The sequence below is a fragment of the Prionailurus viverrinus genome, chromosome B1 (assembly GCF_022837055.1).
Source record: "Prionailurus viverrinus isolate Anna chromosome B1, UM_Priviv_1.0, whole genome shotgun sequence".
Classification (NCBI taxonomy): Eukaryota; Metazoa; Chordata; class Mammalia; order Carnivora; family Felidae; genus Prionailurus; species Prionailurus viverrinus.
Window position 1 is genome coordinate 23,070,060 of NC_062564.1, and position 22,869 is coordinate 23,092,928.

At 38.4% G+C, this 22,869-nt stretch overlaps 1 protein-coding gene across 5 annotated transcripts in view; it reads right to left on the reverse strand.

Moving 5' to 3' along the window:
• TUSC3 (tumor suppressor candidate 3) overlaps positions 1-22,610 on the reverse strand; it is a 262,371-nt gene extending 239,761 nt beyond the window's left edge. For 3 of the 5 annotated variants that reach the window (XM_047855563.1, XM_047855564.1, XM_047855561.1), the window contains exon 1: positions 22,274-22,609. In XM_047855563.1, coding sequence (XP_047711519.1) covers positions 22,274-22,411 — 138 coding nt within the window. In that variant the 5' untranslated portion in view covers positions 22,412-22,609. Of the gene's footprint in view, positions 1-22,273 lie in introns of all 5 variants that reach the window. The other 2 variants (XM_047855560.1, XM_047855562.1) reach the window with 2 other exon arrangements.
• Between the last annotated feature and the right edge of the window lie 259 nt (positions 22,611-22,869).

Below are 22,869 nucleotides of genomic sequence, written 5' to 3' on the forward strand. Positions count from 1 at the left end.
AATGTTATGCCCAGAATTCGTGATCCCCAAAGACCACTAGGGAGCCGAGTCCGATGCAAAAGCAAAGAGCCTTTATTCGAGCTAGCTCGAGCTCAATCCCCTACCTGCACCGACGCAGCGGTGAGATACCAGGGAAAGAGCTAAAAGTAGTTTTTCAAGCTGAAATGAAAAGATAATAATTAATAACATGAAAACATATTAAAATATACAATGCAGGGGCACCTGGTGGGGGGCTCAGTCAGTTAAGTGTCTGACTTCAGCTCAAGTTACAATCTCACAGTTCATGAGTTCAAGCCCTATATCAGGCTCTCTGCTCTCTGCTACCAGCACAGAGCCAGCTTCAGATCTTCCATCTTCTTCTCTGCCCGTGCCCCCACTTGCACGTGTGCTCTCTCCCTCTAAAACAAATTAAATAATTAAAATACACAATGCAATAGTAAAGGTAAATATATATTCAAATTCATACTACTCTGATACTATAATATGCTGGTGTGTTAATCACTTAACTGTAGTATAAAGTTCAAATGACAAAAGTAATGAAGATAACTATAGCTACTATGATTTGTTAATACTTAACACAAAAAGGTAAATGAACATTAAAAAGGTGGAGTATAGGATTGTTTTGTATGTAATTGAGGTTAAGTTGTCATCAGCATAAAACAGACTACTATATTTATGGTTTATGTAAGCCTCATGACAACTACAAAGCAAAAACTATAGTAGAATCATAAGAGATAATGAGAAAGGAATCAAAGCATACCACCATGGAAAATCAACAATTCCCAAAGGAAGGAAGAGAAAGAAAAAGAAAAAGAGAACTATAAAACAGCTAGAAAACATTGATACAGCATTAGTAAGTCTCTACCTATCAATACTTACTCAAAATGTAAGTGGATTGAATTCTCCAAAGGCACAGAGTGGCAGAACAGATTTTTTTTTAAAGGGATCACACCCCCCCCCCCACACACACACACACACCTACTCACTACCTATGAAAGACTAACTTCAACTTAAAGGTGAAGGGATGGAAAAAGACACTCCATCCAAGTAGAAATCAGAAACAGAGAGGTAGCTACACTAATATCAGACAAATCAGACTAACCCCCAAAAAAGGAAACCAGAGACAAAGGTTATTATATGTTCCATAAAGGGGTCAATTCATCAAGTAGATACAACAATCATAAATATATAGGGACCCAACATGGAAACACCTAAATATAGGAGGCAAACCCTAAAAGATCTAAAGAGAGAAATACACTATAGCAGAGAATTTCCATACCCCACTCTGAACAATGGATAGATAATCCATACAGAAAATCAATAAGGAAGCACTGGACTTGAACTATACTTTACATCAAATGGACCTTACAGATACATACAGAACAGGAGCAGAATACGTATTTCTCTGAAGCATGCATAGAACATTCTCTAAGATCATATGATAGGCCACCAAAAAAAAAAAAAGTCTTGACAAATTTAATATTGAAATCATAGCAAATATCTTTTCTGAACACATGTAATGAAACTAAAAATAAATAACAGGAGGAATTGAAAATTTTACACACATGGAAATTAAACAACAACCAATGAGTCAAAGAAAAAATCTAAATGGGAAATCAAAACATAAAACAAATGAAAACAGAAAGACAACATACCAAAACCTATGGGATGTTACAAAAAGATCTAAGAAGGAAGTTTATAGTAATAAACATATATAAAGAAAACATAAAGGGGCTGGGAATGCAAGCTGGTGCAGCCACTCTGGAAAACAGTATGGAGGTCCCTCAAAAAACTAAAATAGAACTACCCTATGACCCAGCAGTTGCACTACGAGGCATTTATCCACGGGATACAGGTGTGCTGTTTCGAAGGGACACATGCACCCCCATGTTTATAGCAGCACTATCAACAATAGCCAAAGTATAGAAAGAGCCCAAATGTCCATTGAGGGATGAATGGATGAAGAAGATGTGGTATATGTATACAATGGAGTATTACTCAGCAATCAGAAAGAATGAAATCTTGCCATTTGCAACTATGTGGATGGAACTGGAGGGTATCATGCTAAGTGAAATTAGTCAGAGAAAGACAAAAATCATATGACTTCACTCATCTGAGGACTTTAAGAGACAAAACAGATGAACATAAAGGAAGGGAAACAAAAATAATATAAAAACAGGGAGGGGGACAAAACAGAAGAGACTCATAAATATGGAGAACAAACTGAGGGTTACTGGAGGGGTTGTGGGAGGGGGGATGGATTAAATGGGTAAGGGGCACTAAGGAATCTACTCCTGAAATCATTGTTGCACTATATGCTAATTTGGATGCAAATTTTTAGAAAATAAAAAATAAAGAAAGAAAAAAGAAAAAAAGAAAACATAAAGGGGTGTCTGGGTGGCTCAGTTGGTTTAGCATCTGACTCCTGATTTTGGCTCAGGTCACGATTTCATGGTGCATGAGTAAAGTCCCACATCAGGCTCCATGCTGACAGTGCAGAGCCTAGCTGAAATTTTCTCTTTCTCCCTCTCTCTCTGCCTTTCCCCAGCTCTCTCTCTTGCTCTCTCTCTCAAAATAAACTAAAAAATAAAAAAGGAAAACATAAAGATTTCAAATAAACAATCTAACATTATACCTCAAGGGAAAAAAAAAACAGAAAAAAAGAAAACCAAAAAAGAAAGAAAGAAAGAAAGAAAGAAAGAAAGAAAGAAAGAAAGAAAGAAAGAAAGAAAAACAGGTCAGAGTTAGCAAAAGGAAGAAAATAAAGATCAGAGCTAAATAAATGACAGAGATCAGTAAAACAATAGAAAAGGTCAATGAAACTAAGAGCTGGTTCCCTGAAAAGATAAATATAATTGACAAATTCTTACCTAGACTAAGGAAAAAGAGAGAAGGCTCAAATAAATGAAATCAGAAATGAAAAAGAGACATTGTGACACCACAGAAAATACAGAGGGTCATTGCATATTAAACATTTACATGCCAACAAATGGGATAACCTAGAGAAAAAAGTCTAAATTCCTAGAAACACACGTTACCAAAACTGAATCACTGAGAAGTAGAAATCATGAACAGATCAATAACGGATAAAGAGATTGAATCAGCAATCAAAAAAGATCGCAACAAGGAGAAGCCCAGTACAGTTTCAGTGGTCAATTCTACCAGTCATTTAAAGAATACCAATCCTTCTCAAACTCTTCCAAAAAAACAGGAGAGGAGTGGGGAGCCCTTCCAAACTCATTTTACAAGGCCAGCATTACCCTGATACCAAAGCAGATTAGGACACTAAAAGAAAACTAGGTGCACTGATGTCCCCAAGATGGTGACGTAGATCATTCCTGACTTCACTTCCCCTCACAAGAAGAACTAACAACTATTCACAGACAGGACCTCACTCAGAGAATCCTAGTGCTCAAGAGTGAAGTTAGGTCCCTCCCTGCACCACAAGACAAGACAGACAACATTTGAAGAGTGAAAGGAACATCTACATGCTGTCCACACCCCCAAGACAGCACAATAGTTGAGCCTACAGTTCCTCCTTCCAGAGCCCAAGGGTGACATCCAGTCCCCCAGCATCGTGGGTCTATTTGTGGGAGCCCTCAATATGGTTTTCCACCACAGGGATCACAGGAGAATCTGTGGGACTCAACCACTGATTGAGATGGAGAAGGGAGTAGAGACTTCCAATGAGCAACAACAGGGTGTTAGTTGACCAAGTTCCCACCTGCAGAGCCCAACCAGTAGTACCAACCAGCAACCTTGTTCATTTGCAGAGCAAGGTCAGTGGCATAGTTTGAGGAATTAGCAAGGTACAGTTTCTACCTAATTCAGGCCCCAAAGGAGAAATTCTCCCATCTCTAGAATCTGGTCTTCGAATGCCCAAGCAGAAGAGTTGACTCCTACCCAACCACTGTGGATCATGTCTCCCTTAACTAGAAAGCCTGTTTAACAACATTTGAGAGTTGCCTCAAGTAGGCACTCCCAGTACTGCTCAGGCCGGAGTCAGAGACACAGTCCCATCTGCTGCAGAGCATGGAACCCAATCCCATCGAACAGGAAATGCTGGTAAGGACACCTGGAAGCAGCATAACCCACCTACTCTTAAACGGAGATGCAGAGGAGAGCTGATTACCCCCGGAGCAAAGCCAGTGACTGTGTTCTGCCAGAGAACCTGGGACACAGGTGAGCCTGGGTCAAGACCACAAAAAAGAGCATTCGTGGCCTTGGAGCTGTTCTGCTGCTGCACCCAAGCCACCAAACTAACTCAGAGCCCTACTTATTGCTGAATACAACCTTCAGCCTGCCAAACAGGGAATTTCACCACAGCACGCAGGCAGCTATGCAGCCAACCCACCCAAAACCCTGTTTACAGTAGCACTTTAACACAGAGAGCACAACTCATGGCTTTCCCTGTCTGTAAAACAAAACTGGTGGTCTCAATTGACCAGGATATTCAGTACATACTGTTGCCTGATTTGGGTACCCAAAATAACAGGCTATGCAGACCCAGGGTCTGGTCCTGTTGCCCTAAGAAGACAGAGAGCTAATCCATATCCCCACCTACTGCTAAGTATAGTCCCCATGCCTGAATGGCTAATAAGCCTGACCAGAGAATCCAGGAAACCACAAAGCCCATCCTACAGCCTCACTTGGGCAGGGAACAAAGCCAACAGTCCTATCTAGCTATTCTCAGCCAGTGGAACACCCATCCGCCCCCGACCTCAGAGATCAACAGTTGCCTTGCCCAAAACTTATGCCCAAATAGGAGGCCCAAGGACATTACCAGCAGACAGATCCAGAAACCTGAACTAAGCTGACTGGTCAAGAACTGTCTAAGTCAAAGCACATCTGCAAAGTCTGGAAGAGGAAATTACTTACTCAAATGTGCAAATACAGACATAAGGAAAACTAGGATAACAAGTAAAATCAAGTAAATATGACACTACCAAAGGAAATAATAAAGCTCTGGTAACTGATCCCAAAGAAATGGATGTCTATAACAGCCAAAAAAATACCAAATAAACCTCTTATAGTTAACTACAAGGACAGATAATAGAATAGGGAAACAATGCACGAACAAAACAAGAACTCTGACAGAAATAGAGTAAGAACAACAAAAATCATAGATCTCAAGAACACAAAAACTAAACTGAACAATTTAACAGAGAGCTTCAAAAAACAGACATCACCACACAGAAAAAAACAAATCAGTGATCTGGAAGACAGGACAATTGAAATTATCCATTCAAAGGAGCAAAAATAATTTTTTTAATTTTTTTTAATGTTTATTTATTTTTGAGAGAGAGAGAGAGAGAGAGAAGACGAGCAGAGGAGGGGCAAAGAGAGAGGAAGACACAGAATCCGAAGCTGTCAGCACAGAGCCTGACACAAGGCTCGAACTCACAAACTGTGAGATCATGACCTGAGCCAAAGTCAGACGCTTAACCAACTGAGCTACACAGGCACCCCAAAAAGAATTTTTAAAAAGAAACCTGCAGGAATCATGAGACACAATGAAAAGAATAATTTGCACTATAAAAATTCCATAAGGACAAGAGAAAGAGAAAGGGACAGAAAGTGTATTTAAAGTAACAGCTGGAAACTTCCCAAACTCAGGGAGAGAAATAGACATCTGGATATGAGAGACCCAAAGGACCCCAAATAGGTTAAACTCAAATACAGCTAAGACACATTTTAATTAGATTGTCAGAAGTCAAAGACAAGGAATTTTAAAATCAACAAGAGTGAAGTTACATACATGAGAACCCCCATAAGACTATAAGCAGATTTCCTAACAGAAACTTCTCAAACCAGAATACAATAGGATAACAAATTCCAAGTATCAAAGAAAAGAAAACCTCATCCAATAACACCACACACACCAAAGCTGTCCTTCTGAAATGAAGAAGGGATAAAGACTCTCCTAGAAAACAAAAGCTTATTAGGAAATTCATTACCAGTAGAACTACCTTAGAAGAAATGTTAAAGGAAGCTCTCAGGGTAGAAATTAAAAGATGCTAATCCACATCATAAAAATATGAGAAGGCTGTAAAAAACTCACCCGTAATGGCAAAAATATAGTCAACATTGGAAACATAAAAATAATCATAATTAAAATAATCTGTTATCAGTTACATGGTATAAAAAAACCAGGTAAATTTTAACACTGATAACCTAAAATATGAGAGGGAGGAGAAGTAAAAGTGTAAAGCTTAAGAATTTGATTGAAATTGAGTTGTCTTTAGTTTAAAATAGAGTGACAAAATTCTAAAATATTGTATGTAAGCCTCGAAGTAACAAAAGGGAAAAATCTATAGCAATTACACAAAGAACATGATAAATAACTCAGAGCATACTGACACCACAAGACAATAAAACACATAAAAAGACAAAAATGGCAATAATAAGCCCTTGCTTATCAATAATTACTTTAAATGTAAACAAATTTTCTAATCAAAAGACACAAGGTTTGTCTTGATTTCAGCTGAGGTCATGATCTCACAGTTCATGAGATCAACCCCACATCAGGCTCTGCAATGACAGCACAAGGATACTTGGGATCTCTCTTCCTTTCTCTGCTCCTCCCCCACTCACACATTCTCACTCTCAAAATAAACAAACTTAAAAAAAAAAAAAGACACAGGATGGCTGATGGATAAAAAACAAGATCCAACAACATGCTGCCTACAAAAGACTCACTTTAGATTTAAAGACACATAGAGATTAAGAATGAGGGAATGGAGGGGCGCCTGGGTGGCGCAGTCGGTTAAGCGTCCGACTTCAGCCAGGTCACGATCTCGCGGTCCGGGAGTTCGAGCCCCGCGTCAGGCTCTGGGCTGATGGCTCAGAGCCTGGAGCCTGTTTCCGATTCTGTGTCTCCCTCTCTCTCTGCCCCTCCCCCGTTCATGCTCTGTCTCTCTCTGTCCCAAAAATAAATTAAAAAAAAAAAAAAAAAGAATGAGGGAATGGAAAAAGATATACAAGCAAATGGGGGGGAAGGGGAAAGGAGGGTTAACTATACTTTATTAGAAAGTGGACTTTAGGGGCGCCTGGGTGGCGCAGTCGGTTAAGCGTCCGACTTCAGCCAGGTCACGATCTCGCGGTCCGTGAGTTCGAGCCCCGCATCAGGCTCTGGGCTGATGGCTCAGAGCCTGGAGCCTGCTTCCGATTCTGTGTCTCCCTCTCTCTCTGCCCCTCCCCCGTTCATGCTCTGTCTCTCTCTGTCCCAAAAATAAATAAACGTTGAAAAAAAAAATTAAAAAAAAAAAAAAAAAAAAAAGAAAGTGGACTTTAGGGGCACCTGGGTGGCGCAGTCGGTTAAGCGTCCGACTTCAGCCAGGTCATGATCTTGCGGTCCATGAGTTCGAGCCCCGCGTCAGGCTCTGGGCTGACGGCTCAGAGCCTGGAGCCTGTTTCCGATTCTGTGTCTCCCTCTCTCTCTGCCCCTCCCCCGTTCATGCTCTGTCTCTCTCTGTCCCAAAAATAAATAAATGTTGAAAAAAAAAAATTTAAAAAAAAAAAAAAAAAGTGGACTTTAAAAATGGTATACAATGATAAGGAAGGCATATAATGATAAAGTGGTCAATAAGTCAAAAATATACAACAATTGTAAATATATGCCCAACACTGGAGCATCTAAATAAAGAAAAAACTGAGCTAAAAATAAACATAAGTACAATAATAGTTAGGGACGTTAATACCCCACACTAAACAATGGCTAGATCATGCAGACAGAGAATCAATAAGCAAACAGTGGATTTGAAAAACACTGTAAACCAACTGATACTAACAACCATATACAGATGTGCAACACTCTGCCAACAGACTACACAGTCTTCTCAAGCACACATGGAACATTTGCTAGGATACATACACCTTCATGTTAGGCCACCAAAAAGTCTCACAAATTCAAGAAGACTGAAATCATTCCAAGTATCTTCTCTGATCACAATCACAGAAACCTAGAAATCTGCAACAAGAACTGAAAATTCAAAAATATTTGCAAATTAACACTCTGAACAACCAATGTATCAAAAAATAAACCAAAAGCAAAAGAAGTATCTTCAAACAAATGTAAATGGAAACACAACAAACCAAAATTATGGGATGCAGCAAAAGCAGCTCTAAAGGGAAATTCATAGCAATGAACATCAATATAAAGAAGCAAGATAACAAATAACCTAATTCTATGCCTTATAGAACTAGAAAAAGAACAACAAACTGAATGCAAAGTTAGCAGAAGGAATGAATAATAAAGGTTAGAGCAGACATAAATGAAATCGAGAACAGGAAAACAATAGAAAAGATTAACCAAACTAAGAGTTGGTTCTTTGAAAAAATAAAATTGACAGAATTTTAGGTTTATTAACCAATGAAACAGACAGAAGACCCTAACCAATAAAATCACAAATAAAAAAGAAAATATTACAACAGCCACCACAAAAATACAAAGAATCATAAGAGGTTATTAACAGCAACTACATGCCAACACACTGGACAACCTAGAAGAAATGGAAAAATTCTTAAAAATATACAAACTGCCAATACTGAATCAGGAAAAAATATTATCAATACACCAATTACTAGTAAGGAGATTAAATCAGTAATCAAAAATCTCCAACAAAGAAAAGCCCAGGACCAAATGGCTTCACTGGTGAATTTTACCAAACATTTAAAGAATTAATGCATGCTTCTTAAAGTCTTCCAAAAACTCAAAGAAAGAACAATCTAAAATTCATTTCAGAAGACTTGTATCACCCTGATACCGGCCAGGAAAGGACACTACCAGAAGATGACAGACCAATATCCCTGATGAATACAGATGAAAAAATTCTCAATAAATTCTAGAAAACTGAGTTCAATAGCACATTCAAAGGATCATTCATCGTCATCAAGTGAAATTTATACCTTGGGTGCAAATATCATTCAACATATACAAATCAATCATTGTGATACATCACATTAATAGAATGAAAAATACCATAATTATCTCAAAAAACACAGAAAAGAAATTTGCCAAAATTCAACATCCATTCATGATAAAAACTCTTACAAAATTAGGTATAGAATAAATATGCTTCAACATAATAAAGGTGTTAGATAATAAGCCCAAAATTAGTATCATACTCAATGATGAAAGGTTAAAAGCTTTTCCTCTAAGATCAGGAACAAAATAAGGTGCCCACTCCCATCACTCTTACTCAAAATAGGCCTGAAAGCCCTTGCCAGAACAATCAGGCAAGAAAAATAAATACAAGGTGTCAAAATCAAAAGGAAGAAGTAAAATTGTCTCTATTTGCAGATGACACGATTTTATACATAGTAAGTCCTAAAGACTCCACCAAAAAATTGTTAGATCTAAATCAGTGAATTCAGTAAAGTTACAGGACACAAACTTAACAAGCAAAAACCAGAAGCATTTATATACACTAACATTAAATAATCTAAAAAAATAAATAAATAATAAAAAAACACAATTCCATTTACAATAATTTTAATAAAATACTAGGAATAAACTTCACCAAGGAGTTGAAAGACTTGTACTCTGAAAACTACAAGACTGAAAGAAACTGAAGAAGACACAAATAAATGGAAAGGTATCCCATGATCACGGATTGGAAGAATATTATTAAATGTTCATACTACCAAAAGCTATGTATAGATTCAATGCAATCCCTATCAATATTCCAATGGCATTTTTGGGGCGCCTGGGTGGCGCAGTCGGTTGAGCGTCCGACTTCAGCCAGGTCACGATCTCGCCGTCCGGGAGTTCGAGCCCCACGTCAGGCTCTGGGCTGATGGCTCAGAGCCTGGAACCTGTTTCCGATTCTGTGTCTCCCTCTCTCTCTGCCCCTCCCCCGTTCATGCTCTGTCTCTCTCTGTCCCAAAAATAAATAAACGTTGAAAAAAAAAAAAATTTTTTTTTTAAATATTCCAATGGCATTTTTACAGAAGTAGACGAACTACCCTAAAATGTATATGAAACCACAAAAGACCCCAAATAACCAAAGCAACCCTGAGAAAGAACAAAGTAGGAGACAATACACTTCCTAATTCCAGGTATGTTACAATGCTACAGTAATCAAAACAGTATGGTACTGGCATATAAACAGACAAATATATATCAATGTAACAGACTCAAGAGCTCACAAATAAACCCAAGCATCTGCAGTCAACTAAGTGAGTCAAGAACACTCGGTGCAGAAAACACAATCTCTTCAATAAATGGTGCTGGGGAACTGAATATTCACATGTAGAAGAATGAAACTAGATTTCCATCTTATACCACACAAAAATAAAACTGAAGTGGATTAACACTTAAACATAAGACCTGAAACCACAAAACCCCTAGAAGAAAATATAGGAACAAAAAGCCCTTGACATGCGTCTTAGCAATGATTGGCTATGACACCTCAAGTACAAGCAACAAAATAAAAAATAAGTGGGCCCATGTCAAACTAAAAAGTTTCTGCACAGCAAAAAGAAACCACAAAAAAGTAAAAAGATAATCCACAGAACAGAAAAACATATTCGCAACTATGTATCTGATAAGGGGTTAATCTCCAAAATATACAATCAATACAACTCAATAGAAAAAAAAATCCTATTAAAAAAACTGGGCAAAAAACCTGAACAAACATTTTTTCCAAAGAAGATACACAAAAGGGCACAGGTACATGCAAAGATAAACATTATGAGGCATCAGACAAATGCAAATCAAAACCACAATGGGTTATCACTTCATGCCTGTTAGGATGGCCATGATCAAAAACAAAAACAAAAACAAACAAAAAAAACCAATACCTGTTAGAATGCCTATCAAACAGATGGAAAAAAGAACCCATAGATATGCTCTTGGTGGGACTGTAAACTGGTACAGTCACTATGGAAAACAGAATGGAGGATCCTTAAAAGCATAAAATTAGAACTACCATATGATCCACCAATTCCACTTCCAGGTATGTATCCAAAGAAAACAAAAACACTAACTCAAAAAGGTATCTGCACCGCCATGTTCATAACAGCATCATTTACAATACCAAGACATGGAAACAACCTAAGCGTCCGTCAACAAATGACTAAATAAAGAAGTTGTGGCAGACACACACACACACACACACACACACACACACACACATATATGTATATACATACACACAGAATAGAACATTACCCATAAAAAAAAAATTTTGGGAAATACTACCATTTGCAACAACATGGATGGACCTTAAAGGCATTATGCTAAGTAAAATTATGTTTAGCATTATGCTAAGTAAAATAAGGCAGAGAAAGAGAAATACTGTATGACTTCACTTATATGTATAATCTAAGAAAAATAATAAACAGAAAAAGAGATCACACTTGATTTGTGATTACCAGAGGCAGAGTGGGGAGTAGAATAATTGGAGGAATATGGGGGCACTTAGGTGGCTCAGTCGGTTGAGTGTCCAACTCTTGGTTTCAGCTCAGGTCATGATCTCATGGTTCATAGTTTCCAGCCCCACATTGGGTTCTGTGCTGACAGTATGGAGCCTGCTTGGGATTCTCTCTATCTCTCCCTGCCCCACTCTCCCTCTCCCTCCCTCCTTCCATCCCTCCCTCCCTTTCTCTCTCTCTCTCCCTCTCTCTCTATAAATAAATAAAAAAATAAAATTGGAGGACTATGGTCAAAAGGTACGAGCTCCCATATATAAGTACTAGAGATACAATGTACAACATAATGACTACAGCTAACGCTACTGTATGGTGTATAAGAAAACTGCTGAAAGTCCTAAGAATTCTCACCAAAAAGAGATATTTTTTTCTTCTTTCTTTTCTTTTTACTGTATCTATATGAGAAGATGGAGGTTAGCTAAACCTATTGTGGTAATCACTTCACAATATATGTAAATCAAATAATCATGCTGTACATCTTAAACTTCTGTAATGACGTATGTCACTGATTTCTGAATACAACTAGAAAAAATAAAGACAAGTGATAACAAATGCTGGTGAGGATGTGGAGAAAAGGGACTCCCCATACACTACTGGTGGAACTATAAACTGGTATAGCCACCATGGAAAACAGAATAGAGGATCCTCAAAAAATTAAAAATAGAACTACCATGTAATCCAACAATTCCACTTCTAAGAACATATCCAAACAAAATGAAAGCACTAACTCAAAAAGATATCTGCACCCCATGTTCATAACAGCATTATTTACAATAGCCAACTCATGAAAACAATGTAGATGTTCACTGAAACAGGACAATGAAGACACTATGGCATATATATAAAATGCATATCCATCATATATAAACCATATCATACACACACACACACACACACACACACACACACACAACGGAATATTATTCATTCACAGAAAAACTAAGAAATCCTGCCATTTGCAACACATGGATTGATACTGAACGCATTATGCTAAGTGACATAAATAAGATGGAGAGAAGACAAATACTGTATGATTTCACCTATATGTGGAATCAAAGAAAAATTTGTAGAAACCGAGTAGAGTGGTGGTCACAGGAAGTGAGTGAGGGTGGGGGAAATGGGAAGATGTTGGTCAAAGGATACAAACTTCCAGATAAAAGGTAATTCTCATAATCTAATGCTCAGTATTGTGATTATACTTAACAGTAATGTATTACACACTGGAAAGTTATAAATCTTAAATGTTCTCACCAGAAAAAGGGAATAGTAATTATGTGATGTGATGGGAGTGTTACTGAAGTCTATGGTGATAATCATTTTCCGATATATAAGTGTATCAAGTTGGCATGTTGCTCACCTTAAATATTCAAAATTTTATGTGTCAATTATATGTCAATAAAGCTGGGGGTGGGGAGGGTGAGGGAGCAATAGCCAACAATGTAAAATGCTATGTAAGTCAAATAGTAAAAGAACTCATGTCTGGGAGTGAAGAAAGCAATGACATTCTCTAGAGCCAATTCAGTAGCAGAACTTGTCAAACAGGAAAACAAAAACTTGTCAAACAGGAAAACAAAATATTTATGAAAAATTATGATTTTTAACTTTTCCCTTGTGATGCCAAATCAATTTGTACTATCCATTTAAAACAACCCATAATACATCCTACAATTCATTCACCAGGATCAGCACCAAAGCTAACATTAAGCATTTACTACGTTCCATGCACCATGCTGCAGGATTAAGTCATGTAAAGCTCACAGCTCTACAGCAAGGACTAACATACTCTCTACATTTTACAGATAAGGAAAAGAGGCTTAGAGAGATTAAGTAACTTGACCAAACTTTACTAAGCATTTACCAACTGCAAGGCACTACGCCTGAATATGCAGGTAGAGATACGAAGGAAAAAAAAAAAAAAACAACTCTCTTCAAAGGGCTTGTATAATAAGAATGATAGACAAGAGACAATTCACAGAAGTGTTATAAAGAAATAAACACAAAGTTCCATTTGTGTGAGCACAGAGAAGTCCCTCATCTGAAATGGGGAAGTGGGGATAACTGACTTAAGTTAACACTGGAGAGAAGCATGGAAACTCTGGAGACAGCAAACAGGAAAGGTAGACAAAGGCTCACTCAGGAAAAGCACTACCAGCATGCAAAGAACTGTGGAATGCACCCTATGGCATTGAAACAGCAGGTAAACAGTACTCCTCAAAGACAGGCATGGTCAAGAGAAGTCTCAGGGTATCTTTAGCTGGGGTGGGGAAAGGAGTGTGGAAAAGGTCACGTGTAAGTAAAGATTTGAGACTAAATGAAATGTGCCCAGATTTCTGGCTTTGGCAAACAGACACGTGAACATGCTTTACTTAGTATTAGGGACTGTATGTAGGAGGCACTGGTTTGGGTCCTGCGCTGTTTTAGAGTTCTCACTATTGTGATTTAGGTTTACCTAAACCTAAATTCATTTATTTAAAGCTTCATAAAGAAACAGATGGCTTAATTTTACAAACCATGTTCTCAAAGGAGTCAAATCCAAGCAGTATTAATAGGGTTTTACATCTGCCAAATTTTTAGTCATTTCAGACTTTGAAAAACAAGTACCCATGAAGAGGAAGTTACAGAGTTAAAATATCAGCTATGAAACGACACAGGAAAAAATAGTATAACGAAAGTAGTGAAGAGAGAGCAGGGAGGAAGAACTTTACAGCCTAAATGAATATGAGAATATGGAAATATAACCTCTGGTGTCAGGAAACCTAACTTCTAGTCCCAACTTTGTTATTTAGCCTGAAAATTGACTCTCCTGCTCTAACATCCCATAATGCAGTATTTTTTTTGAAAACATCTATGGTTACTATTCTCATTACGATTTGGAATACAGTCCAACATCAAAGCATGTGACTCACGAACCTGTCAACAGGAAGCTAAATTAAAACAGAGTACCATTAGGACAGTATTACATCTTGATTCAGCCACTCTTTCTCCCCATGAGCTTTCCAGGAGGAGAATGTACAGGAAACAAAGCAAGATAGAGCACACCATTTCACCTCCCTGAGCAGGAGAAAAATCCTTTATTCATTCTGAAACCTCCAATGCTAAAAAAACCAAATAAAAAACATGGAACAATCTGCATTGCACAATATTCTCAATGGGGGGGAGGGGGGTGGAGGTCTCAACTTTTCTTTTGCTTAATCTTAAACTCAAATGTAAACCAAAAGACTATTAAAATATGATCATTTTTAAAATAAAGGTGTCTTCCTCTATTTTATCTGGCAGTCTTTAAAATGAAACTAGGTACCAATCTATTACATACACAAAAGCAAAAGAAGTATTTTTTTAAAGCATTCACATAGAAAACCTCATACAGCAAATATATCTATCTGAGGCATAACTAATTATTTCTCTCCTTTCTTGGGCTAAAAGCTTTTAAGGCATATAATAAATTTATTCCCAAATTTCCTTCCTACAATCTTTTGGATATATAATACTTAGAGAACTTCAATTCATACAATAAAAACAGTTACGTTAATAAAAGGAACACATGGAAAATTCACTTCCAAACACATTTCCAAAGCATATACAGACTCCTAATAATGACTGTTAACATTCAAAGATAAGGGAGAGCTATATGTATGTAAAAAGTCCTTTAACATCTAACATATAATTTACAAAGAGGGTCTTATAGCTAGGTAATTGTTAAGCTCCTAACACAACATAGAGGTAAATAGGGGTGCCTGGGTGGCTTAGTTGGTTGAGTGACCAACTTTGGCTCAGGCCATGATCTTGCAGTCTGTGGGGTGCAAACCCCCCCTCAAGATCTGTGCTGACAGCTCAGCCCCTCCCCCGCTCTCTCTCTGCCCCTCCCCCGCTCACTTGCTCCCATGCACACGGGCATGCACTGTCTCTCCCTCTGTCTCTCTCAAAAACTAAATAAACATAAAAAACATTAAAAAAAAAAAAAGAAGTCTTTGAGTAAAACTGTAAAGTTACAAGTTGGGCAAATCACAATCATGGGTAAAACCCTTAAAATAAGATGACTTTCCTTGGTAGAATGCTTTCAAATACAAAAAATCAGAAATTCATTTCAAAATGAACAATATAAATCTTACTAACATATAACAAGGATTCCAGAGTTAGACAAATTACAAGGCTAGTTAAGTCATGTCATCAAACACCCATGTTCTTTCCATTTTTCTACCCTGACATCAGGAACCCACTGGTTTTTGCTCTCAGGCTTATACTTTCATGTTTATAAGATGGGTTCAGTAACTCAAGCATCACATTCTCATATTCATATACTGAAGACATGAAGAGAGAATTTCTTTTCCTTGTGTCCTTTATAAAAGAAGTGGAAACTTATCACAAGTCCCATATAATTTATGTGCTCACTACTAAACCAATAATCTGCAAGGTACTAGATAATCATGATATAATCTTTGACTAAGAAAAATGTTTTGGGCTTAAGATAGTTCCAGTTTCTCTAAATGAAAACAAGGTACTGTCGGCAAAGATAAAGGTAAGGCAAACAAAGCTGTCTGCCAAACCATCAAGCAAAGATATTATAAAGATTTTATCTAAGTACATGAAATGCCTAACATTCTATCTCCTATCTGTTCTACTGTTATTTTTTTGTCATTTTCTAATATAATTTAGACTTCCTTCCAAGTTTGTTAAATTCAATGAGTTATCCTAATATATCTCAATTTAATACTTGGTATGAACAGTAAACAGATTCCATGATTTACAATGAATTCTGTACCCTAAGTTTTACCACAATACTCACATAAACTAATTTCCCAATGGTTTGTTTTGTTTCCAAGCACTGAAGACTCTGAAATAAAGTACTTCCAAAAGTTGAGTCAAATCATACCGATAATGTTAAGCCGTCTCTAAAAATACACTCCTAAGATAAACAACAGAAAGTTCCATTAATAAAATCAGCATCACAATTTATTCAACCTATACTCAAGTACCCCTTTTCATTAAAGGTACTAGAGTTCTATAGGTAGTCGGGTCATGGTAACATGCAGTGGAGAAAAATTTCTTTACCTCCAAATGTCAAACTAATTACGTATCTTTATATGATCAACCAAAACTTTAATAACAATAAATACACTAGTGAAGACTTTCTTTTATTCTTACTCTTCAGTTCATTAACAGCTGCAGAGTGCTACTCTTCCATGTTAAGACTTTTATCATATAGATTTTGAAGGACTCCATAACCTCAGTGTTGATCTTTTTTCTTCTGGCATAGGCAGATACCAATTATTAGGAAAAAACATATTACCTCTTGTTTTGAATAACACTTTTTAAATTTTAATATTCCAACTGAATATTTAAGTTTTCCATAGCTATGTATTGAGAGAAATCCTATTTTTCCAAGATGTTCTCCTTTAATCTACATACAACTCCCCAGGAAATTATGTAAAGCCAGCCTTTCTGTATACAACGTGCAAAATACAGGGTAAGAGCTCCAAATATATATTATACTGGCAAGTGATTACTTAAAAAATGAGGTTCTAGGGATGGTAAAAGTTGTTCCCCATAAAACAGCACTGTTAATAGCACTTAGAAAACAGATGGGCCAGGAGCACCTGGGTGGCTCAGTCGGTTAAGCGCCTGACTTCGGCTCAGGTCATGATCTTACAGTTTGGGAGTTCGAGCTCTGCGTCAGGCTCTGTGCCGACAGCTTGGAGCCTAGAGCCTACTTCAGATTCTGTGTCTCCCCCTCTCTCTACCCTTCCCCTGCTCACACTCTGTGTCTCTCAATAATAAATAAACGTTAAAAGAAAATTAAAAAAAGAAAACAGATGGGCAGAAAGAAAGATTAAGAGTTCCCCTTTAGATATGCTCAATTTGAGAAGCTGCAGAAATCTTGTTCAGTAGATAAAAACTGGGTAGAGATTGGGGCACTTGAGTGGCTCAGTCAGTTGAGCGTCCAACTTTGGCTCAGGTCATGATCTCACGGTTCATGAGTTCAAGCCCCGCATCGGGTTCACTGCTGTCAGCACAGAGCCTGCTTCGGATCCTCTGCCCCCCTCTCTGCCTCACCCCTGCTCACACATGCACGTGCTCTTTCTTTCTCTCTCAAAAATAAAATAAAATTAAAAAAAACTGGAGACTGACCTAAACACTACTAGTTGGTCCCCACGTTGCATGCTGCATGCACGCTCATACACATGTACACACTCAATGTTATATAATACATACATTGTTCATGATTTACCTGTTCTCTAGCAGGGGAACAACAGCCATTCCTATACTTAAGCAAAGGTAAATTTTCTATCTTGGTGGAATGAGTTTACAATACTCGAAGAGGTACTCTTATGGAAAGAAGGAATCATAAGATCGTCTGACTCGACGAATAAACCCTGGAGACTACCAAAATAACCAATGTCAGTCACTGGCTTCCAGACGCCACTCCTATCCAAACTCACTGAATATTGAGAAAATGCAAAAGTAAATGTGGCAAAAGATTAACAGCTGATCAATCTGTGGCTCACGTTACATGTTTCTGCTCTTCCCCTGCGTCTTTCATGTGGAACAGACTACACATACGGGACTGAACATACTGGTGGGGTATGCACATGGAGGAAAATATCCCAGCATTCTCTTTTGCTTAAGTTACTCTCTCTCACTTAAGGAAATAATTCTTCGTGGATTTCGACATAACATGCAAGCACAAGGACTAACTGACTTTGTTCTTGACATCTTTTCGGGGGCATTTAGCACCCAAGCCTTGGAAGACAGGTCCTTTCTAGACAAAGAGCAGATCTATTTATTTTCCGGTTTAATAATGTCTCCCCTGGGTCAAAGGTCAAACAAGCTTAGTGTCCATTATAAAAGACCTAAGCTCCCTAAGCTCAAGGTTTCTCTCCCGCTACACAACTTCCTGCACTTGTAGCAGTCATCTAATCTGCATCATCAGCATAAATGCTGACACTCTGGCAAATCCGCTGCTGTAATAAACCGTCCACTTGTCATCCAGGAATCCCATGCCTTCTGCCATCATCTGTGGAAATGCGGCAGGCTAAGCTCTCACAGACTTGGCAAGGAGTTTGGGCCATTCTGAGTAAGACCTGTCAGTTCCAATTACTCAGCAAGGAGTCACTGTACACAAAATCTAACCTAGCTGAAACTACCTGCAGTGGCAGAATCTGTGTCTACATGTATACGTACCCACGTGTAATTACTAGGCATTTCTTAAAGTTGTGCTCGTATATTTACACATTTTTTTCCACTTAAGTTCTTTGCTTAAAGGTAAGATCCATTGCTTACTTCCATCCTCTCCCTTTTCTTAACTTGCTAAGATAGTGAAGCATCTACTTCATGGCTCTGCCACTAAAAAACAACTGGATATATACATCTCAGTATAAAATGTGCTTCAAACCATTAACGACACACAGAAGTTACGTCAGAGGCAATTGAGATATTTCATTTACATAATCATATTGCTTGGCAAAAATATTTATGAGCTGTTCAATTTTTCATATTGCATATTTATTGCTACCTACATGTCCAAGCCCATTAGCTAACATAAAGGATAAGTTACTATAATAGCCACTTTTGATGATGTCAAAGTCAATAAATCCATTTAAAATAATTACAGAATTTTAGCTCATTTTATATTATCAAAACGTGTTATTATAATTTAAAACAATTCTAAATGAAACTGATTAACTGATAAGTGTTAACAATATAAGAAATAGAGAAACGGTCAAAACTTAAAAAAAAATATGATGCACTATATAAGCAAATGATCTACTACTAAGAAGGTACAGTCTTCCACAAGTTTCTATCACTTAACAAGAGGATTCAAAAATTAGTTTAATGACTACAGTGAATGTAATTAAGGAAAGTGACTATAAAGTCTCTAATCTTTTTTGCCAACTCACCCAACTATTTCTCTTCACTACATTCTTAGAGAATATAACAAAATTATTTTCTACTGAATTAAATGTCTTCATGAAGAAATATAAATAAAAATATATATGTAGACACACATATACACACATCCATGAATACAACCAATTCTTCCATGCTGCAAAATCTCCCATCTGGGAAGTTCTCCAACAAAGTAAGAGTGTGGAATCTCCATGTGTCATGATAAAATAAAAAACTTATTTCAGTAACTATAAATTTCACAATAATGATAAAATCACTTTATTTAGCAAAAAGAAAATTGAAAAATATTTTATCACATTTTAGGATCTCATCATGTCTAATGCTCTCATTTAAATGAAGAACACATAATAATAGCCACTAGTACTGACCATCTGTTATGCTCTAGGCACTGCACTAAGTAATTTATATACAGTCTTATTTAATCCCATTGACAAACCTGAGATGTAGGTATTCTGTGTTTAAAATTTTTTTATTTGAATGTTTATTTTTGAGAGAGAGACAGAGCATGAGCGGGGGAGGGGCAGAGAGAGAGGGAGGCACAGAAGCCAAAGCAGGCCCCAGGCTCCGAGCCCTCAGCCCAGAGCCGGACGCGAGGCTCGAACTCCTAGAACCATGAGATCATGACCTGAGCTGAAGTCAGACGCTCGACCGACTGAGCCACCCAGGCGCCCCTATATATGTGTTTTAAAACAAAGAAATTAAAGTTCAAGGAAGTTAGGTTGTTTGCCTGATGTCAAACAATTCGTGACTCGGTTGTAACTGGACCACCTGTCTGACTCAAAAACTTACAGTGATAGCTATTACTGTCAGAACTATTACTTCCATAAAAGCAACTAGTGTCCATTCTTGGTTCCAGGTTCAACTTTAGACTTCAACTTAGCCCCTTCCCGCCCCCAGAATGAAGGAATACACTATTAATGTCAAGTGAACTCCTCAAGTATTTATGTCAGTAACATTTTTTGTAGTAAACTAAGTTCCAACTGCTATACTTGCTGGTTCAACGGTGTCAAACGTTATAAGGGCATCAGGTTCTAAACTGAGCAAAGAATGAAGTGACATGTTCAAAACAACCCTGGAATACCACGAGAGACCAACCACTTTCCACTATTTCCAGTGAAGTACATTTTTCTTCCAGTATTTAAAGAGATCACAGCCTCCAAGTTATTAAGGACTAAGATTGAATCAGGTGCTCTGAACTTCACAAATAAATTTGTGTAACTTAAATAATGTGAGTGTATTCTCAGAGAACTGAGTACCAGATACCCAACTAGATTACATTCCAGATATGTATACTCATTGAGCAAAGTATTAAAACTTCAATTATTTGTTATTTCCCTCTTCTTTTCCTTAAATATGTGCATTCTGCAATACCACGATGTAGTAGTATTAGACTCTCCTGTGTAAGAAAAACAAAAGTGGTTTTGGAAGACATCCTTTTCTAATCCTCAACAATTTTCTCCCTAATTTTTCATTTAAAATGTCTTTTATAATAAATGGTAATGGAACAGATGTTAGTTTATTGTCATTGTACTAAGGTAACCAGTGTTGTCATCTGTTAAAGTTGTCACACAATTGGAAATACTAAGACGCTTTGAAGATGCACACTTTTCAGTCCGTTCAGATTTTTTTTCTTCCAATTGAAAGTTACTGTGGTCATCAGAATTTCCATGAAATCCTTCATCATTTTTTACTGCCCTCTGCTGTGATAATCGGCAAAAACAAAACAAAACAAAACAAACAAACAAGAAAAAAAAACCACCTTTTAATCCCCTCCCTCAATAAAAACTATGACACCTAAAACTCTTGGAATGTGGTCTATAAATACCAAATGCTAGAAAATGTACCTTTAACTTATACTTGTAAATACAGTTTTAATTTTAACAGTTCTTCTCTAAACCTGTTACCGGAACTCCAACAAGAATCCTGTATGCCATGCTTTCATGTTAAAATTAAAAAGCTAAAGGGAAGAAGTTAATATTGAGTTCCGAGTTGTTTCAGGTAAAGATAAAGAGAATCACAATTATTTTGCGCATGAGGCTGTTTCATTACTCTCTACTCAGCTATCAAGAAACGTGTGGTAATATTTTAAACCCGAATTAGATTTTGAGGCACGTGTGTGTAATACTTCACCAGTAAAAACTATCTTGAACTACAGCAAATACTCTTACTAAAATAATGTACGAAACACTAGTCACATTTCCAAAAGAATTTTTTTTCTGATCCTTCTAGATTGAGTATCTAAGGGAAGGATGGATAACTGAAATTCACCAATAACTCTACTATTTTAAATATAGTGACTTCAACCCTCTCATCGAAGTCATTAGAGGAACAAGATTGAAATCAGGTGATCTTCACAAACAAATTTAAATAACTTAAAAAATGTGAGTTTATTCTCAAAGGAGTTCAACATAAGTAAGCAAATAAACCTACAGCTTTAAAAATGTGTAATTACGAATACAAACTTAAAACACATTCCCAATACGCTCCGCTGTCGCTTTAATCGAGTAACGAAGGGAGCTGGGTACCGAACCTGAAGGACAAACAGTTCTCACAGGTTTACAAATATTCCTGAAGAGTATTTTCACACCCAACACACCCCCTTTCAGGGACTCAAGGGCCCAAACCTCGGCCTCCGAGGATCAAAAGCGCCGTGAGTCTGAAACAGTTCGGTGCTGAACCGCAGAGTGTTAGACGATGCTGTACTGTTTTTGAGCAAACACCACGATAACCCTACATCCGTGACTGCGCGGCAAAAAGGACTCGCCCCAAGGCCCCCCAACCGCTCCGCTGGCGCCCCAAGGCCGCCTTCGCCCACGCCAGCGGCCCGGCTGCCTAGCAACGCGGAGAAGCTGCCTGGCAACGCCGCCGCCCCGGCCCGCCCCAGCCAGCCCCAGCCAGCCTGGGCCCACCCGGAAGGTCAAGGGATTCATTCTACCTCTTTTTTCTTCTGTCCTCCCCCGAGCTGGATGCAGAGCAGCAGCAGGAGGAGGAGAAAGGGAAAGCTCCCGGTGGGCAGGTATCGCAGCCGCCGCCCCGCCAGCCTTCGGCGTGAAGGAGCGCCCCTGGCACCCATCGCCGCAGGGCAGTGTCTCCTCCACGCTCGGTAACCGTGCGCGCCCAGCTCCTCCCGGCGTCCTACTCCTGCCAGGCCAGCCGCCGGGTGCCCCCGGCCTGTGCCCTCGTGGGCGCCTGCGGCTTCGGCGGGGAAGCGGAGGCCGCCGAGGACGCGGAGGAGGAAACTGACAGAGCATCCGGTTCACCGGAGAGGGAACCTGGAAAGGCCCGGAATGGGGCAGGAAGTGGGCGTGGCGAGGGAGCCAGGGCCTCGTGCGCGCCTTCCTGAGCCCTGGGCGCCGGAGCTCTCCTTGAGACCCGCGCCGCGCTGGGGCTCCGTTCTCCAGCCGGGTGACCGAATGCTCTCATGTTACTGAAATGAGAAAAAGTCTCCAGGAATATGCGAGGGCCCGGTTCAGTCCAACGGGACTAAATTCCTGTTTACCTGTAGCCACAGACAGGCCTAATTGCCTTTTG